General features: G+C 37.3%; 2 protein-coding genes across 4 annotated transcripts in view; one reads left to right on the top strand and one right to left on the bottom strand.

Annotated features, from left to right (window-relative positions):
- Positions 1-23,540, top strand: part of LOC140665437 (CD151 antigen) — a 96,792-nt gene extending 73,252 nt beyond the window's left edge. For both annotated transcript variants that reach the window (XM_072891574.1, XM_072891575.1), the window contains 4 exons: positions 3,486-3,677; positions 17,459-17,632; positions 20,880-21,041; positions 21,352-23,540. In XM_072891574.1, the coding sequence (XP_072747675.1) occupies positions 3,486-3,677; positions 17,459-17,632; positions 20,880-21,041; positions 21,352-21,498 (675 nt within the window). In that variant the 3' untranslated portion in view covers positions 21,499-23,540. The remainder of the gene's footprint in view (positions 1-3,485; positions 3,678-17,458; positions 17,633-20,879; positions 21,042-21,351) is intronic.
- On the bottom strand, positions 23,246-26,411 carry LOC140665436 (uncharacterized). Of its 2 annotated transcripts, none has more exons than XM_072891572.1 (7): positions 26,051-26,411; positions 25,751-25,987; positions 25,091-25,436; positions 24,520-24,857; positions 24,296-24,414; positions 24,027-24,207; positions 23,246-23,930 (listed from the first exon to the last, which is right to left on the bottom strand). In XM_072891572.1, the coding sequence occupies exons 2-7, from the start codon at positions 25,973-25,975 to the stop codon at positions 23,751-23,753; spliced, it is 1,389 nt and encodes a 462-aa protein (XP_072747673.1). In that variant the 5' UTR covers positions 25,976-25,987; positions 26,051-26,411; the 3' UTR covers positions 23,246-23,750. The 2 variants fall into 2 exon arrangements, with proteins under 2 accessions (XP_072747673.1, XP_072747674.1); XM_072891573.1 differs by having other exon boundaries at positions 26,062-26,411.
- Between the last annotated feature and the right edge of the window lie 10 nt (positions 26,412-26,421).

Genomic DNA, 26,421 nt, shown 5'->3' with positions numbered 1-26,421 from the left:
TAGAAGCGAAGAATATCGGTCGCGGGCGATACATACGATTTACGATGTATCATCGACCCGTAGCACATACACACACACACACACACACACACACACACACACTCGACGGCTATGTTATATATACATGTGCACTATCAGGACAATGATAAAATAATAAATTGCGAGCCCGGAGCTGGTACGATGGCCCCATGGGGAATCGAATCGAGTTCTTTTCACGCGTTGCACGCCGAGACTAGAGTACGATCTCGGGATTGGATTATTGCCCGGATACATTGACGTTGGCTCCGGATCTTTAATGGATGTATTATGTCCCACACTGATACATTTGCGAAACGTTTGTTATCTATGCGTAGGAACGTGTCCTGTATCGGTATGACGTGCTTGACGATGCTTGGAAACCCGCGGCGGTATCAGCGAAATTGTATACCATTCGTGTACCATTTGGTGCAAGTGCGTCGCGAAATGATATAAGTTCGTCGCATAAAACGTTATTACTTTGCCAATTTTATGACATATTGCACCACGCGTTATATGCTTCACGATATTACGTATTTTACGATACTTTCTCTTAAACAAGATTTTATAACGATTAGTGTCAATTATATATCACTAGATTCTTTCGCAGAAGTAATTTCTCTTTTTTGAGGGTTGTATGTTAAAAAGGCGATAATAAATATCGTCAATAATCATGATAGATTATGCAATCCAAAGTTATTTAAGTGATTTAATTACACGCGTAATTGATTATTTCCATTTTATAAATCATCTATAATCAGATTCGATAATCGATATATACCGCGGATTCAAATTATAAACCACCACCATTATTCGTGGAAATTGCGAGTAAATTATAATATTTTTATATCTCCCGATACAGAACAGCTTATTCTAAAACGAATTATTATAATACGCTGTAACAACGCTGTAGCACATTATCCGTACATTTAATACGCATGCCGCAAATTCCGAGCTCATAAATTGAGCTGCTATACCAGACGATAATGAGCGCCCGCTCACGTAAGCCGCATTCCTCAATATCGTAAATACCACATATGCCGATAATTTGCAAATAACATCGCTTTATTTCCAATATAATATCTTTCATATATGAATTTCATAAGAATAATACGCCGAATAAAAGTGGAAAACAGTGAAAAAGACGCAGAAGAAAAGCACGAGACAAGCGCATTTTGTTCGATATTGAGAAACTTATTCAAAACTTTCAAGATAGAGGAAATTCTCTACAAATTCTTGACATTTATTTTTACAAAGTAATAAATGCAATAAAATTTATCAAAATTGCTGGATAATACTGTAATTACCAAAGACTCATTTAAAGATCTATAATTCGCGGTAATAACATTTTCGCGATAGAGTTTTATACGTTCTATAATATATTTTATATGTCTTCAAATTTTATACGTCTTGGAATATAAAAATATTTGAAAATATTTTGAAATATGCAAAATACACGTACCATATACATATGTGTTTAAGTTATTCAATACATGTTTAAATATCTTCAATATGTATGTTTTAATTTTTTCGATAAACATTTCTTTGACACTTTCATAAAATATATATACATGTAAAGTATTTGGCATACATGAAATTTCAAATTTTCATCTTGAAGTCTGTCGTAAATTATGATAATTAAAATGGTTTAATACATTTCATATATAATATATTTGATACACAATATTAACTGACAGCTGGCTAAATGTTTGTACATTAAATTTGTAATATACAATTGCATTTATACAGATTCCTATTAATAATTCCTAATATTTCTATCAACGTGATTTATACATTGGATTATTTAACTCAAGTTGCTTTCTTCGGTTAAATATTGAAATTTTAAAATTATTACAAATAGGTACATCACAATCGCCATAATAATTAAAAAATCAATGGGGTTTCAATATGAATCGTTACATTATATTCAAGAAAAAAATATCTATAATTTCCTCAGATTTGCTATAAAAAAATGTTCTTTTCCTCTTTGATACCGATTATTCGAGGCACATAATGCATAATCATAAAATCGCACATTCACGCTATTTAGAGAATGCTAGCTGCCCGTAATTTGGTCATTGTTCCCGGGACAGTGTTCTACGTGGACCGCATGCCCCCGATACTACCGTAAATATCACGTACGTCGGCCGATATTTACGTCAGTGTGGCTCGTAAATTCCGGAGCACCTTCGACCGGTCTCTCGCGGGAGGCTTCCGCGTTGTGCGTCGGCGTGTCACGAGAAGAGGGAAAAGAAAAAAAAAAGATATCGTACCGCAAGAGAAATGAGGTCCCTATATCGGGGAGCAAAAAGAATTACGGATAAATCGTGACGTTTAACCGATATTTGACGATTAAAATGGGATGAGTAAAATGTTGTGCAAACGAATTTTTTTTTTTTTTTTTTTTGTATCTGGACAAGAGAATTGGATGGTACATAATCATTATCTTTTAAAGAGCTCTCCTGAGAAAATTAAAGACAATTATCTTAAAAGAGGTTTTTTTTCAGTTTTTTATCTTTTTTATTATATCCAACGTAAAGTTGAATATAACAGTTAATTTTGCAGTGATTTTTAAACCGGCTTTTATCTTCAAATTTCGATCTGAAATCCAAAATTATTATTAAGGAATACTTTTGATTGAGATAATCAATCTTAAAATAAAGACTTATTTTCGGTTCACAGAACATTAATTGCTGAATACCCTCTATACATAATGCATATATCAATGTGTATAGCTATCGGACTGATATCCGTTATTCATGTTCTCTCTCCCTTTCTCTCTCTCTCTCTCTCTCTCTCTCTCTCTCTCTCTCTCTCTCTCTCTCTCTCTCTGTCTGCTTGTCTTTCTCTCTCATATCAGCTGCTGTAGGCGACGGCGATGTTCGCGATTCGAACCGACCTTGTGCTCACAGTGGAACCGATGCGGGTACGATATGAAATTGAATAAAACTCACTGTCCACTGAACCGATCCTATCGGAAATTCTGCAAATGTGAACGATGATCCTCCGCTTTCTTGTTATCATGTATATTCGTCCGATGATCAATAAGATATTGATTATTCGAGAAATTATTTCGGAGACGCTAGCGACAGCTGAGACACGAACGGATGTATAACCAGTCGCTGGTTTTTCCTCTCGAAAGTCTAAGATTTAATCTCATTTCGCCAGCTTCCAATGAATAGGAATTTATTTCCGGCGAGACTATAAAAGGTAAGGTTCAATCATGGTGAAAGTTAATTCCAATTTTTTTTTATCGAAGACGATAAAAATTTTCATATTAGGATCGAGAGAGAAAGATTCTTATTTGTATTATTAAAGCTCCTGATTATCGATATAATATTCTGCTTCTTTTTCTCAAAATTATGTTAACAAGTCAAATAGGCAATCACAAGATTACTATGATACGGTTATTTTCTGACGTTTCATGCTTCTGTGAGATTAAAGTTGACAATTTCTTGCTCGTGTTGCAGCTGTCCGGACTGGTGGTTGGCGGCATCGGTATCTGGACAGTAGTGGCGAAGCACAGCTACGTGTCCCTTATGTCCACGTCGACGTATCCCACTTTGGCTTACGCCTTGATCGTCGCAGGTGTACTAGCTGTCATCGGTAGCTGGCTCGGATGCGGCGGCGTAACTTCTGAAAATCGATGTGTCCTGCTCGTGGTAAGTCTTAGTATTGTACATCACAATATCGTTTAACGATATAAATCACAAATATCAATTAGAAACGAAATGTCGCGATAGACATTTAGAGAATAAATATCGCTCATTTTAAATTACGCTCAGTTATTAATTATACTTTTTTAATTAATCAAAAGTTAATTCTATTTTATTACTTTTTTTTCTTACATTACACGTGCGTGGTTGACTATATGATTATTCATTAATCATCGTCATGTCCGAATTGCATTAATCGACTTCTAGAAACCAATGTAAAGTGCGCGACGGAGTTTGACGCAAAGTAATATAGTCGGATCGATTGCAGTAATAATTCCGCTTCCAACAGCGTACCCCGTCAGTTTTCGCAGAGATCTTAATTCATTAGATGATAAATGACAAATAAATTACATAATTTATGACGCTTTCACCTCGTGTTTCGTAAATGGATGTTCCTTTCTAAAACGACGAAAAATGACGAGTTTGTCAATTGGCTCGTTTATTCTTATAAAAAGAATTTTCTTATATCGAGGAATTGCGAAATTCTCTTTCTCTCTCTTGACGGTTTTATTATTCTAACAGAGAATCATTTATCAGCGAGACAGTCATCTGATTAATTAATTCACCAGCTTTGCGAACGAGATCGCTGGTGCAAGAACGTCGCCTCGACTTGAACAAGCGAAGGAGCGGATATTGCAGTCAAATATCTCGGACAAAGAGAGCTACCGCTAAAAGTACCTCTCTTCGAGATACTAGATGTGCTTTTATGCTATTGTCCACGATGTCGCGATACATCGCGGGTTCTTTACAATCGGTATTTTGTCCAACACTTTTCATCAGAAGTCATCTTGAAGTCCTCTCGACAATATGTCCCCTCGTTTATATAGTCTGCCAATTATGAACAGAAATAAAGCGAGTGAAATTTCAAATTGGATTTAGATTAAGTATATGAGACATTTTAAATTCGAGAAATTTTTTTAGGATAATATATATATCCCGAAGAAGAATCGGGATAACCGGGAAAGAAAGAAAAGGTTCTTTCTTTGTAAGAGAATAAAATATATACTTTGCTTCTTTTCCTGTTAAATTATAATATTATTCACACGCTGTATACGTCATGTAAGCCACATGGCTTCTGGAATAGAGAACGATTAGATATCAGAGACTAGTGTAGATACAGAGTTTGAGTAGATTAGAGTGTATAGATGAAGACGCAAGGTATATATCATTTAAATTAAGTTGGTCAGAGAAGCTGCATACTACAATATGATGAAAATGATTTCTACGCTAGTTTGATGCGTAAAGTAAAGCAAAGTTTCTATTAATTAATTAATGGACTATCACACACGCATACATACATACATACATCAATATTAATTAATTTCAATCGTGGTTTAATGGATTCTTCCCTTTCAAATCGAGCGATTTTATTTACGGTAGAGAGAGAGGAAGAGAGAGAGAGAGAGAGAGAACATTTAATTAGCTATTGTCAATAGATGAGCTTTTGATGTCGATTAAATTTTATACGTCCCTGTGAAATCTCTCTTTTCGCTTTGTGCCGGTTATTTCATCGATTTATTGGTATCCCTTCATTCCATTTAACGATCACTTGTCGATGCTAAATATCGTATTCTTCGAGACTTAGAAGATTTTATTTATGCCCTTCGTTGTTAATATCGTTCTTGGAAACTTTATAGAAGAACTTCGTCATAGTATAGCACATAGCTTGAGCATGCTGCTCAGAGTCAAGCCGCTCTTCACCTACGGGCTCGAACATTCCTTTGACTTAGCGGAGCAGCTTCAACATTATTGCTTGGGGCGGTGTAGTCTTTGTTGGAAGCAAGTTAGTTACGTGACCAACGGGAAAAGCATACTAATAAAGGAATAGGGATATTATGCGAGTAAATTAAAAACTGTTGTTCAAAGTGAAGCGATTTGGATGTCCGGAAAAAAAATGATCTCTTCTCTCTGATAATATACTTGGATCGTATAATAAAGATTAAGTAAAGATCGCAATGTACTCCGATAGATAGATATTATTTATTATTCTGATGCAATTCAGTCTTTTATTTTATATATTATATATTTACGATAAATATCGTCCTTTTTTAATTTTTTTTTTTTTTTTTTTTTTTTACAATTTATCTTATAAAATTTGAATTGTAACATTATATGTATAATAATGTAACGTTACAATTAAATCATTGATTGAATACGATTTTCTCTTGCGGTAGCGTGACTTTATTTCTGATTTATCGTATGCGTTCAATATTTTCACGTTTCCGCGAATTTCACGCTCTTCGAGCGCACGTGACCGCTAAAAATACGCACCTCTGGCCTTCGATGATGACATACAGGAAGCCCTCTTTCTCCTCTCCTGCTTTATAAATGAAAAATCGATAACCTCGCGGCCGATCACAATGAACCGTAATGTCGATACGGGATAATTCACCGCGTTGGCGGCGGGACTTGAACACCGGTTCTCTCTCTCTCTCTCTCTCTCTTTCTCTATGTATAAGTCGCTACTAACAATGCCCGATCTCCTCCTTTGAACCTTTCTTCAGGTAAAGAGAGTTGGAACTCGCCTTTGACCTTACCCGTAGTCTACCATCTCCGACATTATCGCTGTCGGCCGACAAAGTCTTTCTCCAACTCGAAGTCAGACGTAGGTGCTGGCGCGTATTTTATTATTTTTTTTTTTTTTTTTTTTTTAAGCGGCTTAACTCCCGCGCGCATACGCACCAAGGGGACGTTACTCTCATCGGAAATGCGGCCGCACGCGTGCACGCCAACACCCACGAGACCGTGTCTCGGGTTAACGGGGAACGTTAATGTGAACTTATGGTAAGGCTGAGATATCGCGTCCCGGGGAATTTCTCTATTACGACGAGCGCCTTAATAGAGGAATTCCCAACGATAACTCCGCAATGTTTACACGGATGATTATTTAATACGGTATAGTACGCAGCCGTCCCCGTCGTCTCCGAGGAATATCCACGAGGCCTCTCCTTCGTTCGCATGCGGTTTGCATCGCCATGCGCGACGGGTTTGACAAATTGTTCATTCATGCATCGTTCCGCGATATTATTTTATGGTCGCGCCCCCACGGGCGGCGATAAACTTCCTCTTAAGGGTACAGCGCAGTAAATTTTCTTTAGGGGCTTATTAAATGATTTAAGGTTTTCCCTGCTGCCACGTCACCCCACCTTTTTCCCTCCTTCCCTCCCCCCCCCCCGCCCCGGAAGGGATATTATGGTCGGTATTTATAGTCCGTTCTTGTATATAAGATCATCTTAAGACATGTTTTTAGTCGACTTAAGACTACGTTTAGCCAATCAGATGGCCGAATAGAATTTTAAGACCTTACTTAAGACAAGCTTAAATATAAGAACGAATTATGAATATCGGCCTACGTTCACGGACGCTTGATCTCTGCGTTATTTATGCTTATTTTTTTTTTTTTTTTAGTACTTTTAAAAATAATATATATAATTTTTGCGATGGGAAAATTTTTTTACTTCCGGGAGTTATACTTACGCACGATAAGTCTACTCGAGATATATTTAGCAGTCTCCCTCGATTCGAGTTCCCCCTTTTAGAAGGGGCACTCTTCGCCGGGTAATAAATCGACCTTAATCGGGAGTTTGCGCGGAGACCGTAATTGGTAACTCGCACTTTGGCTATATCTCCAACGACACCGACTGGATTATCTTTAATCCTGCCTAAATGATAGTTAAACACCGGTAACGAGCTTTGCCGATCGTTACCAACCGCAGTATTCACCGCCACGTGTTCCCTTGGAAATTATATTGCCACTTCTACGCATGCCAAGATGGTTGTAATATTATGTAAAGTGCTTCATAAGAAATGATTTATCACATATATACTTAAATTAATACTTAAATTAGTAGTTATTCAATAATTTTTTCTTTTAAATTAGTAGTTTAGTTTTTTTTTAAAAAGACTGCTTTTATATACATATATCATTTTCACATGTATCTTTTTATTTTAAGGAAGCTTATTAATAAAATATAAACTTTTTTTATATTTAACAAGTTTAAGAAACCATGAAGCACTCAATGATTGTGGAAGTAAGTGCTTTCGCTTCCTCTTTAATTATTTTTCTGTGCATTAAATCGCTGTAGACCAAGTATTAATATCATTATTGCCGACAAAAAGTTGCACAAAGTATGTATAGGAGCAATTGAATTATCTTTTATCTAATCTAATCGACGCGAGTTAAAGTTCTTTTACAACCGGTATGACCAATAAGACGATGTATACGTTCAAATCATGATGCACATGATCTTAATTGCATAAGTGCTCGTCGAGGCGCAAAACAAATTATATTCATTTATTTCTTATTTCTTGTGTACTCAGCAAATTGCTCTTTAAACTTGTTTTATTTATCAATGTAACAAACAATATCATCTATGTGAATCGTAAACAACTTTAATTTATGAAATAGGAATCTTTCTTATTGTTAGTTATAGTTATACAACTGCTATAATTAGAATTTAATAACAACTTTATTAAAGAAAGAATTATATAACAAGAAGAAACAATGCGATTCTGTACAAACGAGATATAGGTATTCAAGAAGCAAGCAAGAAATTTTTCACTCGCGTTTATTCTGTTCCATCCGATCGACGACTGCGTTTCAACGCAGTCGATTCATTCATTCAAATAAATTTAAGGGTTAAATCACTTATAATAACCATCGCTAATCACCGGATAATTCCACTTAACCCATGCTTGCTTCCGAATCATTAGTTGCCAGCCTTAATCGCGCGATTTCTTCCCTGAAGCCTCCCGGAAGCTAGAATGAAGTATACTTTTTAATCGTTCTCTTTTATAACGCGACCATAATTCTCTTATATATTATTTTCGCACATTATCGGAAACTGTTTTATATTTTTGCCAATGTGATAAATCGCCTACGCCACGAAAGAGGCTCGCGATCGTATAGCGCAAAAGACACGTTAAATCACCCGGTAATAACCGTCACTAATCACCGAGTAACACTACTACTTGCGCCCCGCTGCATTCTCGAATCACGACTCTATCCATCCGTCCGATCTTAATTGCTTAAGACTTTCCCGAGCGCATCTCGCGCGCGCGATCTGCTCCATCCACCGAATGCCTGTAACTTGCGGACGTCCTTTTATTTGTGATACGTATCGTTAAATAGTGAATTAACGTTAGATTTAATACGCGATGATGCCACAGGTCGTAAAAATAAGATAGTAAATATTCATAAATTATCTCGACGATTCAATATTAAAAATGAAAAAGCTCTCTTAAGATTCGCCTTGAAAAAGAAAGATACGGCACTAATTGGTGGACTCTGATGTAGATTTTTTTTTTTTTTTTTTTTTTTCCCCTACTCGAATCGCGCTCGAGGGGTAGTGAAACGCGATTGAGGTCGCGATGAAAAAATAACAAGCGGTCGACCTCTCTTGGCGAAGTCGTCGAAGACTCTTTTTGGAGCCGGACGTCACGCCTAGGTCTACGCTTTCGATTTTGCAGTCGCGAGAATGACGTATCACGGCGGTGGAATCTCCGAAACAGAGCTTGACGCCTCGGACTGGTTTTGAACCAGTTTAACCATCTCCCGGGCGCTTCGATGCGACTGCTTCGGGCGAGACCGCATTACTTTCTAAGTATCCGACGCGCCGCGATCGCGGTGCTTGTGGCCAATTTATGCGGGAAGCGCAATAAGTACAATAAACCGCCAGACATAGAGAGAGAGAGAGAGAGAGAGAGAGAGAGAGAGAGAGAGAGAGAGAGAGAGAGAGAGAGAGAGAGAGAAGACAAACGCGTCGGCTCGCGCAGACCACAAAATGCTATTTCGCATATTTATTGTCGGGGCCGGATCGATAGTATACGTGAAATTGCACAGAGATTGATATAATGACTAGTGCGGAGGCGTGTAACGAGAGAGGTAGATGTTTTCAGAAGCGCTATTGTTTTTAAATTTTTTTTGTTTATTGCTAATTTATTGTTAGTTTGAAAAGGACAAAGGAAATTTTGCATGTATACACATTTTTTTCATATTTTAATAAAATAAAATTTTTCGCATTTGCGATAGGTGGTTTTTTTTTTTTTTTTTTTTTTTTTTTTTTTTATTACTGCGGTATTTGTTAAAGTTGTACGTACACGCAAAATAATTACGTAAAATGCTTTGTTTCTCGTAGTCATTATATTTTGAATAATTGACAATATTTCGTGATCGACGACGAAATCCGAAGAACTCGGAACAGATTTTTCTTCTCGAAAGCACGTGACAAAGCTCGTTAGAGTTATGATGGAACGTAGACGGAGATTCTCGAAGCACGATGGCGAGTACCTTGTTAAACGTGTCCATGTCGAAGAATAACGACCTGCTCGATTGCGAATCTTAAGATTATTCGCTTACGTACGCAAAAGCATTCTTTGTTTTCTATAGATGTACAATTAAGATTGAACTCCATTGTACAGACAGTGTATAAAAATGGAAAAGTAGAGGATAATTAATTAATTTTTATTATAATGAAAGGCTAAGGATTTATCATTAAATAAATACTAGTATTTACAAAATTTTTCAGATAAAAAAATAATTACAAAAATCCTGGCAACGTCATATCAATTTTCTAGACTCTTAATATTATTTTATTATTTGTATATTATTTAAAAAAAAAATATATATATATTTTTAATGGAAATTTTTGAAAGAAATGTTTCGGAATAATTTTGCGTTGTTACGACTGATTGATGAAAACATTTGTCAAGATATTTCGATCGCGTTTTATAAGCAGTATACGTCAAGCGAATGTAAATGACGTTCATTGCAAATTGAACGGCAGGATGCACTTTCGAGCGGGACGCACTTCGGGGCCGGTTTAAATGTATTCCTATCAAATTTCCCGTTCCGTCTTTTTCCGGTTGAAGCTCGTCCTACCCGTTATACGTAACGAGACGAACGCCCTCGGGTTATCCGGGGCGAATTGCTCGTAAGGCGGAGAACTCGGATGCTCGAAGACGCCGTCGCATCCCTTTTTTTGCAGATACGGCAATCTTCGGCAGCAATAAAGATTCAATGAGAAACGACCGGGCCCTACACGAGCTCGTCAAGTTTAATGTCTTTATAATTGCACGGTTTTCTCGTCGCACTTTCGAACGAAACGAGACACGATAATCGGCGATTTTCTTGCGCCGTCTGCGTCGCATCTCTGGATATTTCAACCGCGTAAAGCGTCGCAACGAAAGGGAAAACGCCCCTCGCGAGCATGTTTTCTTACCGTTAATTATCTCGACGGCGTGTTATATATTGTAGAAGCGGCTTTCGTAATAATTTTAATGAAGTTTCGACGGTTTTTTTTTTTTTTTTTTTTTTTTTTTTTACGGCACGTCAGTCTTTAAAGTTGCCTGATATATTTCAGCTCGTCGCCTCATGGTGTAACGTGTATTTAGTAAGCATACCTATGATATTTTTAATCGCTCCTTAACATGGATGATATTCGCGAATAATTTTATCCCTCGTAATTATATGTTATCCATCTTTAACCAATCGCTTTATGTTAAACGATCAGCGCAAGAATCAGGATGTTTGCATAAAAGCCCGGATGAAATTTTGAACGTTTAAGACTTTTCGTTCGTAATTTATAACATTGTTAATTTATGCCATTTTTAATATAGAAATAATAAATTAAATCAATATATATATCGTGTTTTTAAAGTATTTAAGAGAGAGAAAGAGAGAGAGAGAGAGAGGAGTGAGAGAGAGAATATCATAAAACATTGTTATCGTTTTCTGTATTAATAATAATAGGTCTTTTAACTTTTTAATGTTCGACTTCTTCTCATCACGAGTTTTATAAAAGATCTAGGAGTTATTTCACACAGGAACGCGTAACTTTTAATAATAGAACGTTGAAAGGCTGTATGTATTATAATAAGCGACATAAAAATAGATAGTATACTTCCGCACGTACCGTTCCTGAAATAACGTATATAGATTGAAAGTATCTTGTATAGTATTAACCGCATTATTATTATTTCATTTTTACGCTTTCGCGCTCTCTTTAGACATCTTGATTCAAATAAATAAAAAAAAAAAAAAAAATCAAGCGACCAGTTTTCTTTGCTTTTTTGAAGGAGGAATCCTTAGTCTCTTCGGTCTCTACTCAAGAAACTCGCATTATTATTTTATGTATGTATGTTTTTCCATTCGTTTCAAACTGTTCGATACTCCACTGCATCGAGACTTATTGAGTAGTTCAAGTTTTTTCATATTATTGTTACTTTATATTCATACTGTAATATTTACATATTACGAGGATATTGCAGATTTGAAATAAAATAATGTAATAAACGCGAGACAAAATTGTATCGGGAAGTTCGGGTTACACGGTCTCGGGAAATGAAACATAAAAAGAGGGAATTATTTCGCAGTTGCCGCGACACAAGGTAGCTTGGGAATTCATGCGGAAAATCGCGCTCGACAATCACGGCGAGGTGGAAAATTGTCCGTTGCGTTTATCCTCGCAATGTATTTTTGTATTAATATCCCGTCTGATTGTAACTATCCCGAGTCCCGACGGCGACGGCGACGGCGACGAGAAGCATAATTTCCGCCCTGCGGAAAAACTCGCGGAGTCGCGCGCCACAATGGCGGAATAAACGATTTTGCTCGGTCCTTAATAAAATTATCGGCGATCTTGGAGAAGTTCCTCCCGCGGCATTTTCTTAATTCCTCCCAACTTGCGCCTCCTTCATTCAGGATCGCTGCATTGTTTCGCGCGCCACGCCTTTTATTCCGCTTATTTGGATACTCTCGCGAAGCATGCCAAGTCAGTAACCCTTTTCCTAATTACGTTTCCGACTCTCGAGTTGTCGAGTTGCATAATTATCGCGAGATAACAGAGTCGGGGGCCCCGTTGTTCAATTACGAGAGCAGTAACAACTAGAGAGCTTTACAAAATAAAACAATCTGCTTGTTTAAATACTAGTTCTTCGTGCATTAAGAGAAACTTTGAAACGTAATACAAGCGATATTTACATTAATGTTAATTACCAGCTTTGACAATGCATGAAAGTAGTCATAGAATCCGCAATTGAAAAGTACAAGAGAAGAGAGACTAAAAAAAAACATTCATTAACCAATTTATGTAACATTAAAATTCCACCAATGTACATACCAATTTATTATGGTAGAAATTAATGTCTGTTGTGATATCGAACGTGTTAATGAATAAACATTGAATTACGAATGGAGTTTTCCGACATCGTCAGTTCCATTATATATGCTTTTTACCTCATAAACTCGTTGGTTAACAAAATTTTGATATTGTCGAAACGAACAATAAAGCTATAATTTCTCTTTAAACAGAGAGAGAGAGAGAGAGAGAGAGAAAGACTCGTATATAGCAGTTACTTTCAACATGTGTTTCTCTCTTGCTTTGATAATCATAAAATAACAACCTAGGTTGTTGGTGAAACTATCGGCAATCAACGCGAAAAGTCTTCACCGTTTATCCAATCAACAGTATATATCTTTACTTTCCCATTATTCATATACATACACGGTTTTACTCACACAATGCCTTTATCTAATATCTCTATCAATAATCTCTCTTTATCCAAAACGTTCAATTTATCTATCACTATGTTATTACCATCTTTTTTTATTAACCCTATATTACTTCTTAATATCTTTCTTTACGCATTTTATTGTTGATGTATAAGATATACCGTCATGGTTCTTTTTTATATCTCCAAACGTCCGTTTCGGCTAATAACGATGAAGAAGCAATGAGCTTAATCCACCGTAGCAGCGATAAACTATCGTCGATCCTCGGCACAAGAAGACCATCTCCCTTCTTGCCCGACAACCTTTTGCCTCGGCTTTCCCCTCCAGGTTGGCCCCTGCTCCCTTTCACCACCAATAGGTACACGAATGGCACGAGCGAATCGTCTCATTAGCCAAAGCCTTATATGGCGTTCAATTAAGATTTTTGCCGATGGCAGGCAGGTAAATCCACGTAATGAGCACAAGTTGGTGATCCTCTGGAAAGAAGAGAGAGACCTTACAAGTACCCGGAGAAAGTTGGGTAGCTCATTCGGGTTTTTCTTTCCAATCGACAGATTCGGTATCGGTTACATGTAGAGCATTTCTATAGACAAGATAGACTGCTCTAGAATTCGCGTATGAACACATTCATGTAAAATGTATAATAATTACAAAGTCTTTTATCTAAAATATAATATGTATAGACTAATTTAAAATATCTAAAATATCTGCTTTTTCAATCAAAACTTTATTCCAGGTTGTTTGAATATCGAAAGAGCGATGATATTTTTAACAGTAACATATATATCTATATATATGTAATTTAATAAATTAAGAAAGTTTTGAAACCTATAAAAAAATATAATGAATGAATGAATATATTTTGTTAATAAAGGTATAATTATCGCACCATGAATAATAATAACGTACAATTATCTTTTGTTACAATTTTACCAGAGCATTAGTTATAATTGACATCTGATTAAATTTAACAGTCGTCCGTGTATTCATGATCTGTCTTCTCTATGCGATTCGCAATCCCGTGATTCCTCGTGTTTCCATCACAGACCCGTGTTAAGTCCAAGAACCATGACCGGCTTAAACTCCATTCTCAATGACAGTAATCCGAAGACGAAGTTTATCTTGCTGCACTATGCATTACATAGTGTACGCTATATATTCCGAAGATTAAAAACATTAACCAAATTTATTACAAATCTCCAACATCGACTCTGTATCTCTGTAATATTACACTTTGGGTGTATCGAAAAAATTAATATATTTTCAGTGATAAAATAAAAATTACATTTCCAAAGTAATATAAAAAAAATAATAATATATCAGTATAATAGTCTACTCCCCTCCCCCCTCCCTCTTCTCTTTCTTCTCATATATTATATTTCAAATTACAAGGATTATTTAATTAAAATTTTGTAGCAAATTATATTCATCCCCAAGTAAAAATTTTTATAATGCAAAGTAAAATAATATTTAATACATTTAACAAAAATCAATGTTATCGGATTATCACTTTAGCCGGAACCGTTATTTCATTCGTTTTCCCATGGATTAGCGTATCCGAGATACAGAGAATCGTACGAAGCTTCGATTCGTATTTTACAAGCTTCCCTCGATAGTCGGAAAATTGTACGTTTTCCGGAGCACGTTAACCCCGCGACAAAAGCATCTGTCTCTAACAATTATTCGAGAACGTGACACTAGTTTCCCTTCTTCCTGCCATGAAATCATGGAATGTGCGTGCGTGTGTGTGTGTGTGTGTGTGTGTGTGTATGTGTGTGTGTGTATGTGTATAGCCATATATTGGAAAAGCAATTGGTATGTTTGATCTATCGTCGTCTCTCCCGTTCACTGTCAGCCTCCTCACCAATCTCAAACTGTCGATTGCCATTCCTACCCTCTCCGTGTGCCGCGTTTCCGCCATAATATATATACCCGGAGCGATTTATTGACTTAGGTACTAATATGTACGTACACACTTAGGTAGTATATATGTAGGTACCAACCGAGGTAGAGACGTCGCAGTCTCTCTCGATGTATTCCGAGTAACCGGCGAGGGGAGGAAGCGGAAGTGTTACGATCTATGTTCATGTCTGTTTGCTTTTTCCCTCCCCCTCTCCCTCTCTCTCTCTCTCTCTCTTTCGTAATGACGACTAACGACTATGCAAGATGGAAATCAACGGATCTTCATTCCATACGCGTCGCTTGTTGAACATTCTAATATATTGCCAATTATGCGTTATTGCGTCATCCGTCAAGAAACTTCGCGTTTTACTTTGCGTCTCTTGGCTGCGCGTTTGTGCGGCAAGCTCGATCGATCATCGAGCACCGTCTTACTCTCGGCTGCTCTAATTTCGTTAGTATACGTTTGACTCGAAGGCTTTGATCTAATTACGAGACCGAAAGAGCACATTGTTAATCAGCTTTAAAGGTGAACGAGGTTTTGCGCGTTTCGAGGTGTAACACGGTTTCCCGCAAAGTCTTCGTGTATAGTTCTGACATTCTGATTATAATTGAAGAACTTACTTTTCACACAAACTGCCTTAAATTTTAAAGCTTTCGAAAATATTATATTTAAAACAAAATACTTTTAAAGTATGATTTTTAAGGCGGGATTTAATTGTGGGAAATGAATTGTTCTATAAAATACAACACAGAGCTGGAAAACGTTTTAATGACGTTAAAAGATTCATGAATATCCACACATAGACAGATTCTTTTAAAATATATAAATCATAAATTTTTGCAAACTCATCAATCTTCCTGTTTACATCATTCACTATTTTCACCGCAGTAGATGCATTAGGGTCGGGATACTAAGTGCCTACGCGAAAGCATCGTTTACCTACCTCGCGCGATACAGCTTAATTCCTGGTGACATCGGTTGATCACAAATTAGCTGCCGATGTAACTTCTCCGTTTTCCTCTTCCCCTCGCCGCCTGTATCAGTCAATATTTCACTCAATTTAATGCACGCTCCATTCCCAATCCGCAACTCTGAGAAATTAAACGTCGCGATATATAAATCGCGTTCAAATAGGTATACAGAATTAATAAAAGTTGATGTACGTACATGTATTAAATAAGAAAAATATTTCCCCCCCCCCCCGTACGCATTCTTCTACGAATCGCAAAATCTTGCGAAAGTACAAACGAACGATAGTTAGTCTCACCGTGATTTGAATATTCATAAGGAAGGGGGATTGTCGAGGCGCGCGCACGTCGTCTCTCGGCAGGGGTTTATATTCATGAAAAGTCTGAAAAGCTTCGGCGAGCATTACGCAATTTTAATACGTCGCTCCGAAAGAAAAAGGGAGAGCGATGACTTGGGGCAAACGAGGCGAATCTCCCTGTCGGCGGCTTTGCTCCGCAAATCTGTATTACAAATTAATGTGAGAGTTTGGTATTAAACACTGTTCATTTCGGAATCAGCACTATCTCTATAACAGGTTCACTTTATAAAGGGAATATAGAAAGTACGTTTTTATATATATATATATATATATATATATATATATGCGAAACTATACGCGCTTTTTTACGGTATAAAAGACTCGTACGAGAAATTTGTATTTTGAATAACCGTATTTTTCGGACGAGTCAATAATTTCAATGATATTTAATAGTTTTTCCGGTGTAAAAGATTTTACATATGAGAGATTTGTATTTGAAACCGTATATTTTTCAGACGAGTCAATAATTTCAATGATATTCAATTCTTTTTTTTTTTTTTTTTTTTAAGGAGAAACCAATATATTGAAAGCGAGCGAAAAAATAAATACCGGTACACATACATATAAGCCTCTTTGTGAAAATATGATGGTACATCTGACAGATTTCATCTCGAGCTTTATTATCGTATTTTGTAAGGAAGGCGCACGTTAAAAATCGTTCCTTCATACTACATCATCTCAAAGAATTATTTTTGGATAGGGAAAGAAAGAGAACGAGTATTTACTATGAAGAGATGGGGCAGTTTTTATTAAAAGCTCTCCATTTTTGCCGATAAAATTTATTCAACATCCTTTATCAGAATTTCCATTCAATTAAACGCTTATTTTGCTCTTTCCTCGTCGTTTTATTCGTTAAACAAAATAGGAACGTTAGTAGAAGGAAATGCGAGCGCGTAAATCGCGAGAAAAACTATGTCTGATGTTTTTGTTTCAACAACATGTTGTTTAACTCTAATTTCGCTCCTCTGCCTTTCTTCTGCCGACAGTACGTCTTCGTGGTGATGGCGGTGCTCGTCCTGGAGGCCGGGGTCGGTGCTCTGGCGCGTCTGTACGAGGAACAAGTCGGGCCCGAATTGAAGATGAATTTGAACCGCACCTTCCTCGAGAATTATGCCGTGCGATCTCGGGAAACTGCGGCCATCGACCAGATGCAGAAAGAAGTAAGTACGAGAGTCATCCCGAGGAATTTCTTATCCATTTCTCAAACCCCAGGATACGGCCAGCGTACGTCTATATATCGGTCGTTTGCGCTCGTTTGAAGCAGCAATCGCTGTCGAACAATTGCGAGCGAAATAAAACGCGCGATAGCGCGAAAACGGCGCTGCTCCCGGTATCAGTTTCCCCTCATTATCATTTTTATATTCCTGACCCGTTACATTCACACCCGCTCTGCGAGCTCAGAATAACGCTTTCGATGGCAGTTTCGTGTCGCAGTGGGTGCCACAACACATGGAAATACGCAATATGATAGCGGCGTGTTGAGTGTTGAGTGTTTGCTGAAAACGTTTCGTATGGCTCGTCAATGCGTAATACGATCGTCGTCAGTAAATAGAGGGTGTCCTAGAATGGCAAGTGTCCTTTTAATCACAGAGATTCTGACAGTTGAAATTCTCGAATGACCAGATACGTAATCCTCTTATTGTAATTTATAATTTAAATTCGTATTTTCATTATTATTATTTCTTTTTTGCAATAATAATCTTTGTAACGCGTTGTAGAGATTTTGGCACATTTCCTTAATTAGAAACAAGATATACCCCCCCGAGACATCTTGAATTTATTCGACGTTAATTTACGAATGTTCTAGTCGTCGACATGCTACAATGGCGGTGGCTTTTATGCTCGCGCGATATCACGTGGCAGCACTCTTATTTATGTTCTCGTCGACGATAGCACTCTCTCTCTCTCTCTCTCTCTCTCTCTCTCTCTCTCTCTCTCTCTCTCTCTCTCTCTCTCTCTCTCTCTCTCTCTCTCTCTCTCTCTCTCTCTCTCTCTTTCTCTTACGACGACCTTGCAACAATAAATTATCGTTATCGCGTCGCAAAACATAGTTTCCGCCCATTCGCTATAAATCGATTAGCACCACAGTGAATTCGCATTTTCATCCCATACTATCTGGTCTATCCGTCTTCGCTTTACGCGGTTTCATTTCCCGAATGTATTTACGCATCTCGTAAAGATTTTCCGAATATAGATTTATGCTCAGATTGAAATCGTTATAATCGTAGGATCAAGTTGCCTGTTATATTTGCAGGATTAAGTCGACAGCTCGTAGCTACGAGACTTGAACCAACTGCGCGCATGGCCTACATCTATATGATGGACTATATACATATACATATACGTATACAGGATGGGACATTTCTGTCGAAATTAATCGTATCTGTTGCCTAAATCCGTTTTATGTCGGGCGCAATATCTTGATTTCGAATCGGACTTGTAAGCACACGTGATGCGATCTATGGCGCCGATAATGGACCGGGAGTTAAGTCGGCTCTCTCGCCACGCCATTGACCTGATAAATCGAGCCCCTCTTCCGCTCCCCTCCCCCCCCCCTCCCCTCCCTTGGCAATTTTACCCTTCTGTCGTGGATCTTATTGGTCGCTCGAGGATTTTCGTTTCCATTTCTTCGCGCCGGCTCAGAGTGTTCGGCACCCTTAAACCCTCGTCCATCGAAATTGGCGAGAAACCGTCGGGCAAGCGGAAGAAATTCAGGATCCGCATTTTATTTATATAGGGAGGAATCTCTATACGTGTACAAGCATTTCATTTCGTTCGGGAAATCGAGTTTTACCGCGACAGTGCGCTTGTCGGGAATTTTTAAGGCGGTTCCGCAAACGGAAATAAATATCCCGCATACGCGCACGTGCTATACATAAATATACTCTCGCGAAAGTCTTTTGATGCATCTTTTATTTGCTTTTTACGAAAGATTTATTGTAATGTTTTGTTTCTTTACTTTTTTATTCCTTTATTTTTCTCTCTATCTAGTCCCCTTCGAAATTTCAACTTGCTCATCATCAAAAATATATAGCCACGAACACATTCCGTCTCGATATATAAATCATATTACTACTTTTCTCGAGTAAAGAAAATATGATACATTTTCTTTGAGAAGCTGGGCGCTAAGTCGCTCGTGTCACTTTCTACGCGATTTTTATTACGACTCTTTTAGCACGTGGTTTGTACCTAACTTGGTGTAAATATATACGTAAATATGCTTGCAACACTTTTACACGTGTAAACGCGCTGCTCTTCCTCGCTCCTCTTTCTTCGGACATTGTACTGAAAAGAAGGAGTACTCGGGGCATTCGTTTTAGAGGATGATGAATAATTGATGACGGTTATGTATAGTATCGCGGCAACAAATGTCGCTGTATATATCTCAGTTTATAGATGTTTCGAGTATTTCCCTGAAATTTTAAAGAAAGATCATCTACCAAAGTCGTATAGTTTGTAATGGGATTTTTGTTGTGAAAATGGAACACGTGGAGTTGTATACATATATAGTACATTTGTAGAGAATCCACGGCTCCAACAATTTGCATCTCGAACAATGGGATGCCGAATTATGTGCGTGCTGAGAAAGGATTCGAATGCAGAGGAGAATTGGTTTTGATCGTAATGCCTGCATGTGCGAGGCATCTGTAGAAATGTTTATCGCGACTAATAGTTCCGGCGCGCGATGAATCCCGCGGGATTACGTGCCCGCATTAAAGTTACCATTTAACTTGCCGCCGCCGGAACACGTTTCTCACCTCCATTAATCTGCCTCTCTCCATCCTCTCCTCTCTCCTCTCTCCCCTCTCCCCTCTCCCCTCTCAATGATTCCCCACTGTAAAACGTGTCCCGCTATCGTTATTATCGTGCGCGGCTATTATCATTGTTATCGCCGCTATCATCGTCGCTCCCTTCTTTCTGCCTTATCCTCGTATACTTTATTAGGTCGTCAAACGAAACTGGAGAATGAGAAAAATGAGCTTGTCGCTAACAAGTTAATGCAGTTTAAGAGTTTTATATATTTTCTCCTCTTTGTGATTCTCGATAAAAAATTATTTATTAGCGACATTATCGAAGGATACGATGTTATTTATGTCTCATACTCGGAACAAAATTATACATCCTTCTAAAAGTTTTAAAAAATTAGAATAATAGTAATAACATTCTTACATGAATAAAATTTAATATTTTAAAAGATTTTAATTTAGAATTTATTTTTCAATGTCTCATAAAAATTTAGGATTATTATTGAGCCTTTTTTCCAGTTTCGAAATAATTGACATTTCTTTCATATAAAGATGAATGAAAGAAAAATTACACTTACGTATATAAGGAAAGTGACAGAGAAATGATTTGTCTAATTTCCTATTAAATATATGTGTAAGACATTATTATTGAAATTTGCAGTTCAAATGCTGCGGTGCCTTGAGATTCGAGGACTGGGTCGTGAGCGAGTGGCATAAAGACGAGGAGGTCCTTAGAAACGGTAGCGTCGTACCTGACAGCTGCTGCAAGACGCCGACATTACTTTGCGGGAAAAGGGATCATCCCTCCAATATTCAATATACAGTACGTCTGCCGCGAGTTTCCTCCACTGATTATCAGACGCGATATTAGTCTGAATTGAATGCCGCCCGTTCGATATATTCCCTTGGAAGTGGAATTGTAACTTTAGCTTTAGATGTATGGCATTGACGGTAAAATGAAAAAGCCAAAAGTCATACGATTCATGTGTTTGTACTTTTAACTTGGAGTCGGCATAGATTTCAGGATAAATATCGTGTCGAAAATTGAATTTTTCGCCCTAAACAAAAGTGGCTTTATATGTATATATCTTTTATAGCGAATCGACGATAAATAATCAAACTTTTTGATCTAGGGCTGCATTTACAAGTTCCTGGAAACGACCAAGGACCACCTGATAATCCTGGGCGCCGTCGGACTCGGCTTGTCGGTCCTCGAGCTCTTCGGCATCGTTCTCGGCTCTTGCCTCTACATAAAGCTCAGACACGACTTCGATGACTGAGAATTGCTTCATTGCCCCGAGGGCAATAATAACGGCCAGTCGTGGTGCAGATACATGCAGAACAACTCGGAGTCCGTTTGATCGTCGGAGTAGGGGCGGGAGGGCGCGCGATTACAGCCGCGGGAACGTTCGGATGAAAGGGAACCGTCCTCGACCACGGACCCTCATTTGTGACTCCCTCTCCCCCTATATCCTCAGAAAGGTATCAACAAGTGAAACTCGAATAAGAAACGATGTCGTTTTCGTCTCTGTCGTCTCGCTTCTCGCTTCTCGCAATTGAGCGAAATGAACAATTGGAAGAGGAAGTGAAGGTTCAAAGATTAATAAAAAAAAAAAAAAAAAAAACACCACGTCTAAAGATCGATCCAACGTCTTCACAACGGATCACAATCTAAGAGATAAAGATACTTTTCTCATCGTTAAATACGACTGCGCACCGAAGTTTAAAATTCGTGCATTGTCGACGATCTAAATTAGTCTCTTTAAAGATAACGCCATTACAAAATACAAGGAAGTGGAGAGTCTGATATGTGTATTGCGTAGACGACTTTTTAAAGTCAATCAATTTTATTCTCTCTTGTCTTCCGTGTATTTTGCAATGGTATCTACTTTATTGTACGATTTCGGAATTTCTATCAGTCCGGAAAGCAATATCGATAAATTTAAAGTTGACTTTAGTGTTTTCTCAAGCAGCGTTTCTACGCAAGAAATTACAAAGACGTAAACAATTTTGATAAACGAGCACGTGTGGACAGACACGGCATGTGCACGCTGGACCAGTAAAATTATTTCGACAATTGTTCGCAATCGATACGGAGCCAATCGAGACTGCGTAATTCACGACTAGCCCAACTGTAGTTCTTGCTGTCAATAGTGTTGAGTATATTTTCTGTGGTATTTTCTCCCAGACGAAAACATACGAACTTGGATCCTTTTTTATAACGGAACCGTCATTCGTGATGTTAAATGTACAATCTCTTAAAAAAAAAAAAAATCTCCGAACGTAAATATATAATATTTTTCAGGCTCGGCGAACCCTCGCGAAAACGCCGACTTCACATACTGCCACTGCAAATTTGCACAATATTTCATTGCGATTTACTAAAAGTCGATTAGAGCGCGTCGCAATAAAACAAAGAAATTCTCTCGCGTAAGGAAAAAATCAACACGACTGTCTGATTTTTTTCTGCGCAACAATAAGATCTGATTCAGTCGAGTAATGTCAATTTTCCTGCGATCGAATCGCGCATCATCGAGTTCAGTTACTTCTTTTTTTTTTATCTCTCGCGATGGATAAAAATAATTGGGTAATCATCGGTCGTAAACTCGATGATGAATCGCGATTCGTATCTCCGACAGCGAAGACAAGTCTAAAATCGACTTAGACATCGGATAGAACTGTAAACAGTGCCTTTATGATATTGTTAAGCTCAGAGATATTTTAGAATACGCGTATAAAAGAAAAGAAAAGAGCGTCGTGGCGGTGTAAATTGTTAAAGAGGAACCAGAAAAAAAAAAAACGGAGAAAAGAAAGAGAGACTTTAGAGTCATGTAAGAAATTTCACACACAAATGGCATGTATATATTTATCTGTTGCTTCGCAAATCAGTACAAGCCTTTGCACATTATTTATAATAAATGCTTCCTTTCTCGTATATACAACGGAAACGCGTCGCTCGAATCCGCAATCGCAGGCTATGGAGATTTCTAAAAATCTATGACGACTGTCATCTCGCGCTCATCTCCCTCTATTGTGGCCTGTTATAAATTTTGATATATACATATTATTTGGCAACTAATCGTTGACAATTATGTATCCTTACAATTGCGGATTCCGTCGAGATCGTGCGCTCGAGAAAGTCCAAACACATATTTTACTACTGTACCATTACGTCATATGTTATTTTAATCTTAATATATATACATTATTGTCCTCTCTTTGCTATTATGTATACATGTATTATCGATTAGCATCTAGAAGAACTTTATACATATTGTACATATCAAACGCTATTCTGTTACGAATAAATGTTTAAACCGTACTTACCCTCTTCTCCGGGATTTTATACGATATATATCATCCGGATCGACTCGGTAAGTACATACACTTCACATATTGGGATATATAAATAATTATTTTTTAAAATATGTATTTTAATATTTTACAATAATCAGTCTGTATAATCGCGCGGAAGAACTTTGTACATAATTGTTTCGTTTCGACGTAGACGAGAATTATCTTTTATCGAATATCATCTAGGAAATTCTGCGTCGCTCGCATATTGCTCCATCGATTCAAGATGCATCAGTAGCATATTATCTCGCGTTCCAAGAGCAACGCACAGCCAAGCTAAAACCGCGAGAAGATCTTTCGACATTGTTATCTTTTGCCAGCCCTGTAATTCTTCAGATAAAGTTTCTTGTGCTGTATTCTGAAAAATTATTACATATATAGATTTGACAAATTGAATATCTTTTATAAGCAATTTTTTTTATGCTGGTTAATTAAATCATTGTAATATGCTTACGTTTGGCCACACGCTTTCATTGATATTGCGATAATGTATTAGAGCTAACTGATCGTCAATCTTTAATGACGCTTGGTGAAGGCCAAACGTTAATAGATAAAGCGGAATAGCGATCGCGGTTTTCGTATGATCCATATAAATCTCACGTAAATGATCCATATCAAGTCGCGCCAAATCGAATCTGGAATCATAAATATTTCTTGTAAAATTAGCGATATACCTAAACGTAAATTAAATTATAGAAAATTTTTTTAAAATATCAAGCATACTTGTCGAAGATGGAGATGACGCAGAGAGCGATTAAAAAGGAAAACATATTTGTATAAACTTCGGAAAAGCTCGAATAATTCGATAAGAATTCCATCGAAGTGTTGAAAAATAAATAAATCTGCAAATCGATAAAGCACAGATGATATTTGAAATAAATGTAATTATATCGCGATTTGCGTTAGATTAGAAAATTTTTCCGTTAGTTAAAAAGAAAGTACCTTACCATAATGAAATGTAAAAGTGCCATTCCGCCTAAAAGACCCTGATAAACGAGTCCCGTGCCCCTCCAAAATTTCTGAGCCGTGATTGCCACTTTTATGAGCGTGTGCATTGGAGTCTCCGCGGAATCGCGGTCCTTTCTACCCTCTGTTGCACGTGGCATATCATTTTTCAAAGCACGTCTCGATCCGCCAATTTTCACGGCGCTAAAGCCACTCCTGCCTTGAATATAAATTGTGTCCGTAGTCAATTCCGGAAGCGGCACAGGTTCCTCGTACTTTGTACGTGCATTTTCTTGGGCTTTCTTCAAGATTTCCGTGATAGGTACTTCATGATCGTCCGCTTGCGTAGAAAATTATTAATTTTAAATTTCACTTTTTGCAAATATTAAAATTTCTTAGCACATTAACACACACGAATGTAAGACGCCCTTTTTAAATTATTAAGATATTTATTCCTCTTTTCAGTGCATCGGATTTTTTTTTATTTGCGTAATTCTTGACGGAACGAAATCTTATTAATTTTTTTAATTAATTTACAATTTTTGTTTGCAAGATATAAAATAATATATTCACCTTGGGAAACAATCTTTTTTCTTTTTCTTTCTCGCGATTTATCAGTGAAATTATCTTCTCCACTATAGTGTTTTATAGAAGATCCGGTGTCGGTCCGATCGTGATCGCGATCTGTCGTGTGAGACCGTTCTCTAAACTTTCGCCTTTCGATCCGTTTACTGCGTTTCCTTCTCCTTCCCTCAACAGATCTCGAAGTAATTCTTTCGTCGCTTTCGCGAATATCAGAGTAACGTGCTTTTCCATGAGCATGTACCTCAGATCTACGAGACTTGTCATTATTCTTAACATCCGGTGATTCGGAGACGGTTTCTGTATCTTCGGTGGTGTCTTGTTTCCCGAGAAAACTCTGAGATGTTGAACGGAGAATTCAATGGCAATGCATTTTTTTTATTTATGCAAATATCTATCTTTTCAACTTGGTATAATTCAAATAAAATACCAATTAGATTTCACCAAATTGAATCGATACAACGTTATGTCGCTGTATTTCGACGGTAAAAAATATATTGCCAATGTAAATCCGAAATTAATCATTCATTAATTTATATTGAAGTTATTGCAATAGATATAATTTATAATATATATCACGATTAAAATTAAATTCACTTCTTATAAAGGCATTACAAAATTAAAAAATTTTGATTCATAAATAATACAAACTGTTTTGATTTCTCGGTTGTAGGGTCGACCGGAATCTTCTGAGCTGGTCCATCGTTTTTGCGATGGTGTATTACCGCGTTTCACGTAGCTGTCATTCTCCACAGCGTGAACAGAAGCATCATCCTCGCTGTCATTCTGCTCGAGCGGTTCATCGATTGTCGTAGATCTTCGTTCACGGGAAGCTCGATTTCCGCGTGTCATTTTAGATCCGGATGCATCACTCATTCAGCTATCTTCCTATCGATTCATTTCGTAATCAATTTTAATGCAAATCTCAAATTTTCTTTGTAAAGTATTTACATAAGTTTTACTTATTGTGTATGATTGTATTACACATTTTTTAAACATATTTAAAACAGTTCAACTTTGTAGCTAATCGCTGCGCGACTGTCTTAGATTATCAAGGGTTCTGTGTTCTGTCACGATGGTCACGAGTCACGAGGCGTCCGTAGTAACGCTTTGTTGTGCTTACAAAGTTCTGTAGAAACCAGCTCGAGAAATCAATGCAACGAAGTTACCAATGAAAAATTATTTTTATTAAAATTTTATTTCACATTATTTATTTATAAATTTATTAATATTGAAGTTATTAATATTGAAATTAATTAAAGTCTATAAAATTTCATTATATGTAAATTTTGTTTTACTACATACCATTTCTTCTCTCTTTC

Source organism: Anoplolepis gracilipes, chromosome 4, assembly GCF_047496725.1.
Source record: "Anoplolepis gracilipes chromosome 4, ASM4749672v1, whole genome shotgun sequence".
NCBI lineage: Eukaryota > Metazoa > Arthropoda > Insecta > Hymenoptera > Formicidae > Anoplolepis > Anoplolepis gracilipes.
This window is presented reverse-complemented; position numbering and strand designations above follow the sequence as displayed.

Coding starts and splice junctions, on each gene's coding strand:
- LOC140665436 (XM_072891572.1), bottom strand. CDS start 25,975: ATGAGTGATGCATCCGGATCTAAAATGACACGCGGAAATCGAGCTTCC. Junction 24,858..25,090: donor AAAAAAGATTGTTTCCCAAG/GTGAATATATTA, acceptor TTTCTACGCAAG/CGGACGATCATGAAGTACCT. Junction 24,415..24,519: donor CACTTTTACATTTCATTATG/GTAAGGTACTTT, acceptor ATCGATTTGCAG/ATTTATTTATTTTTCAACAC.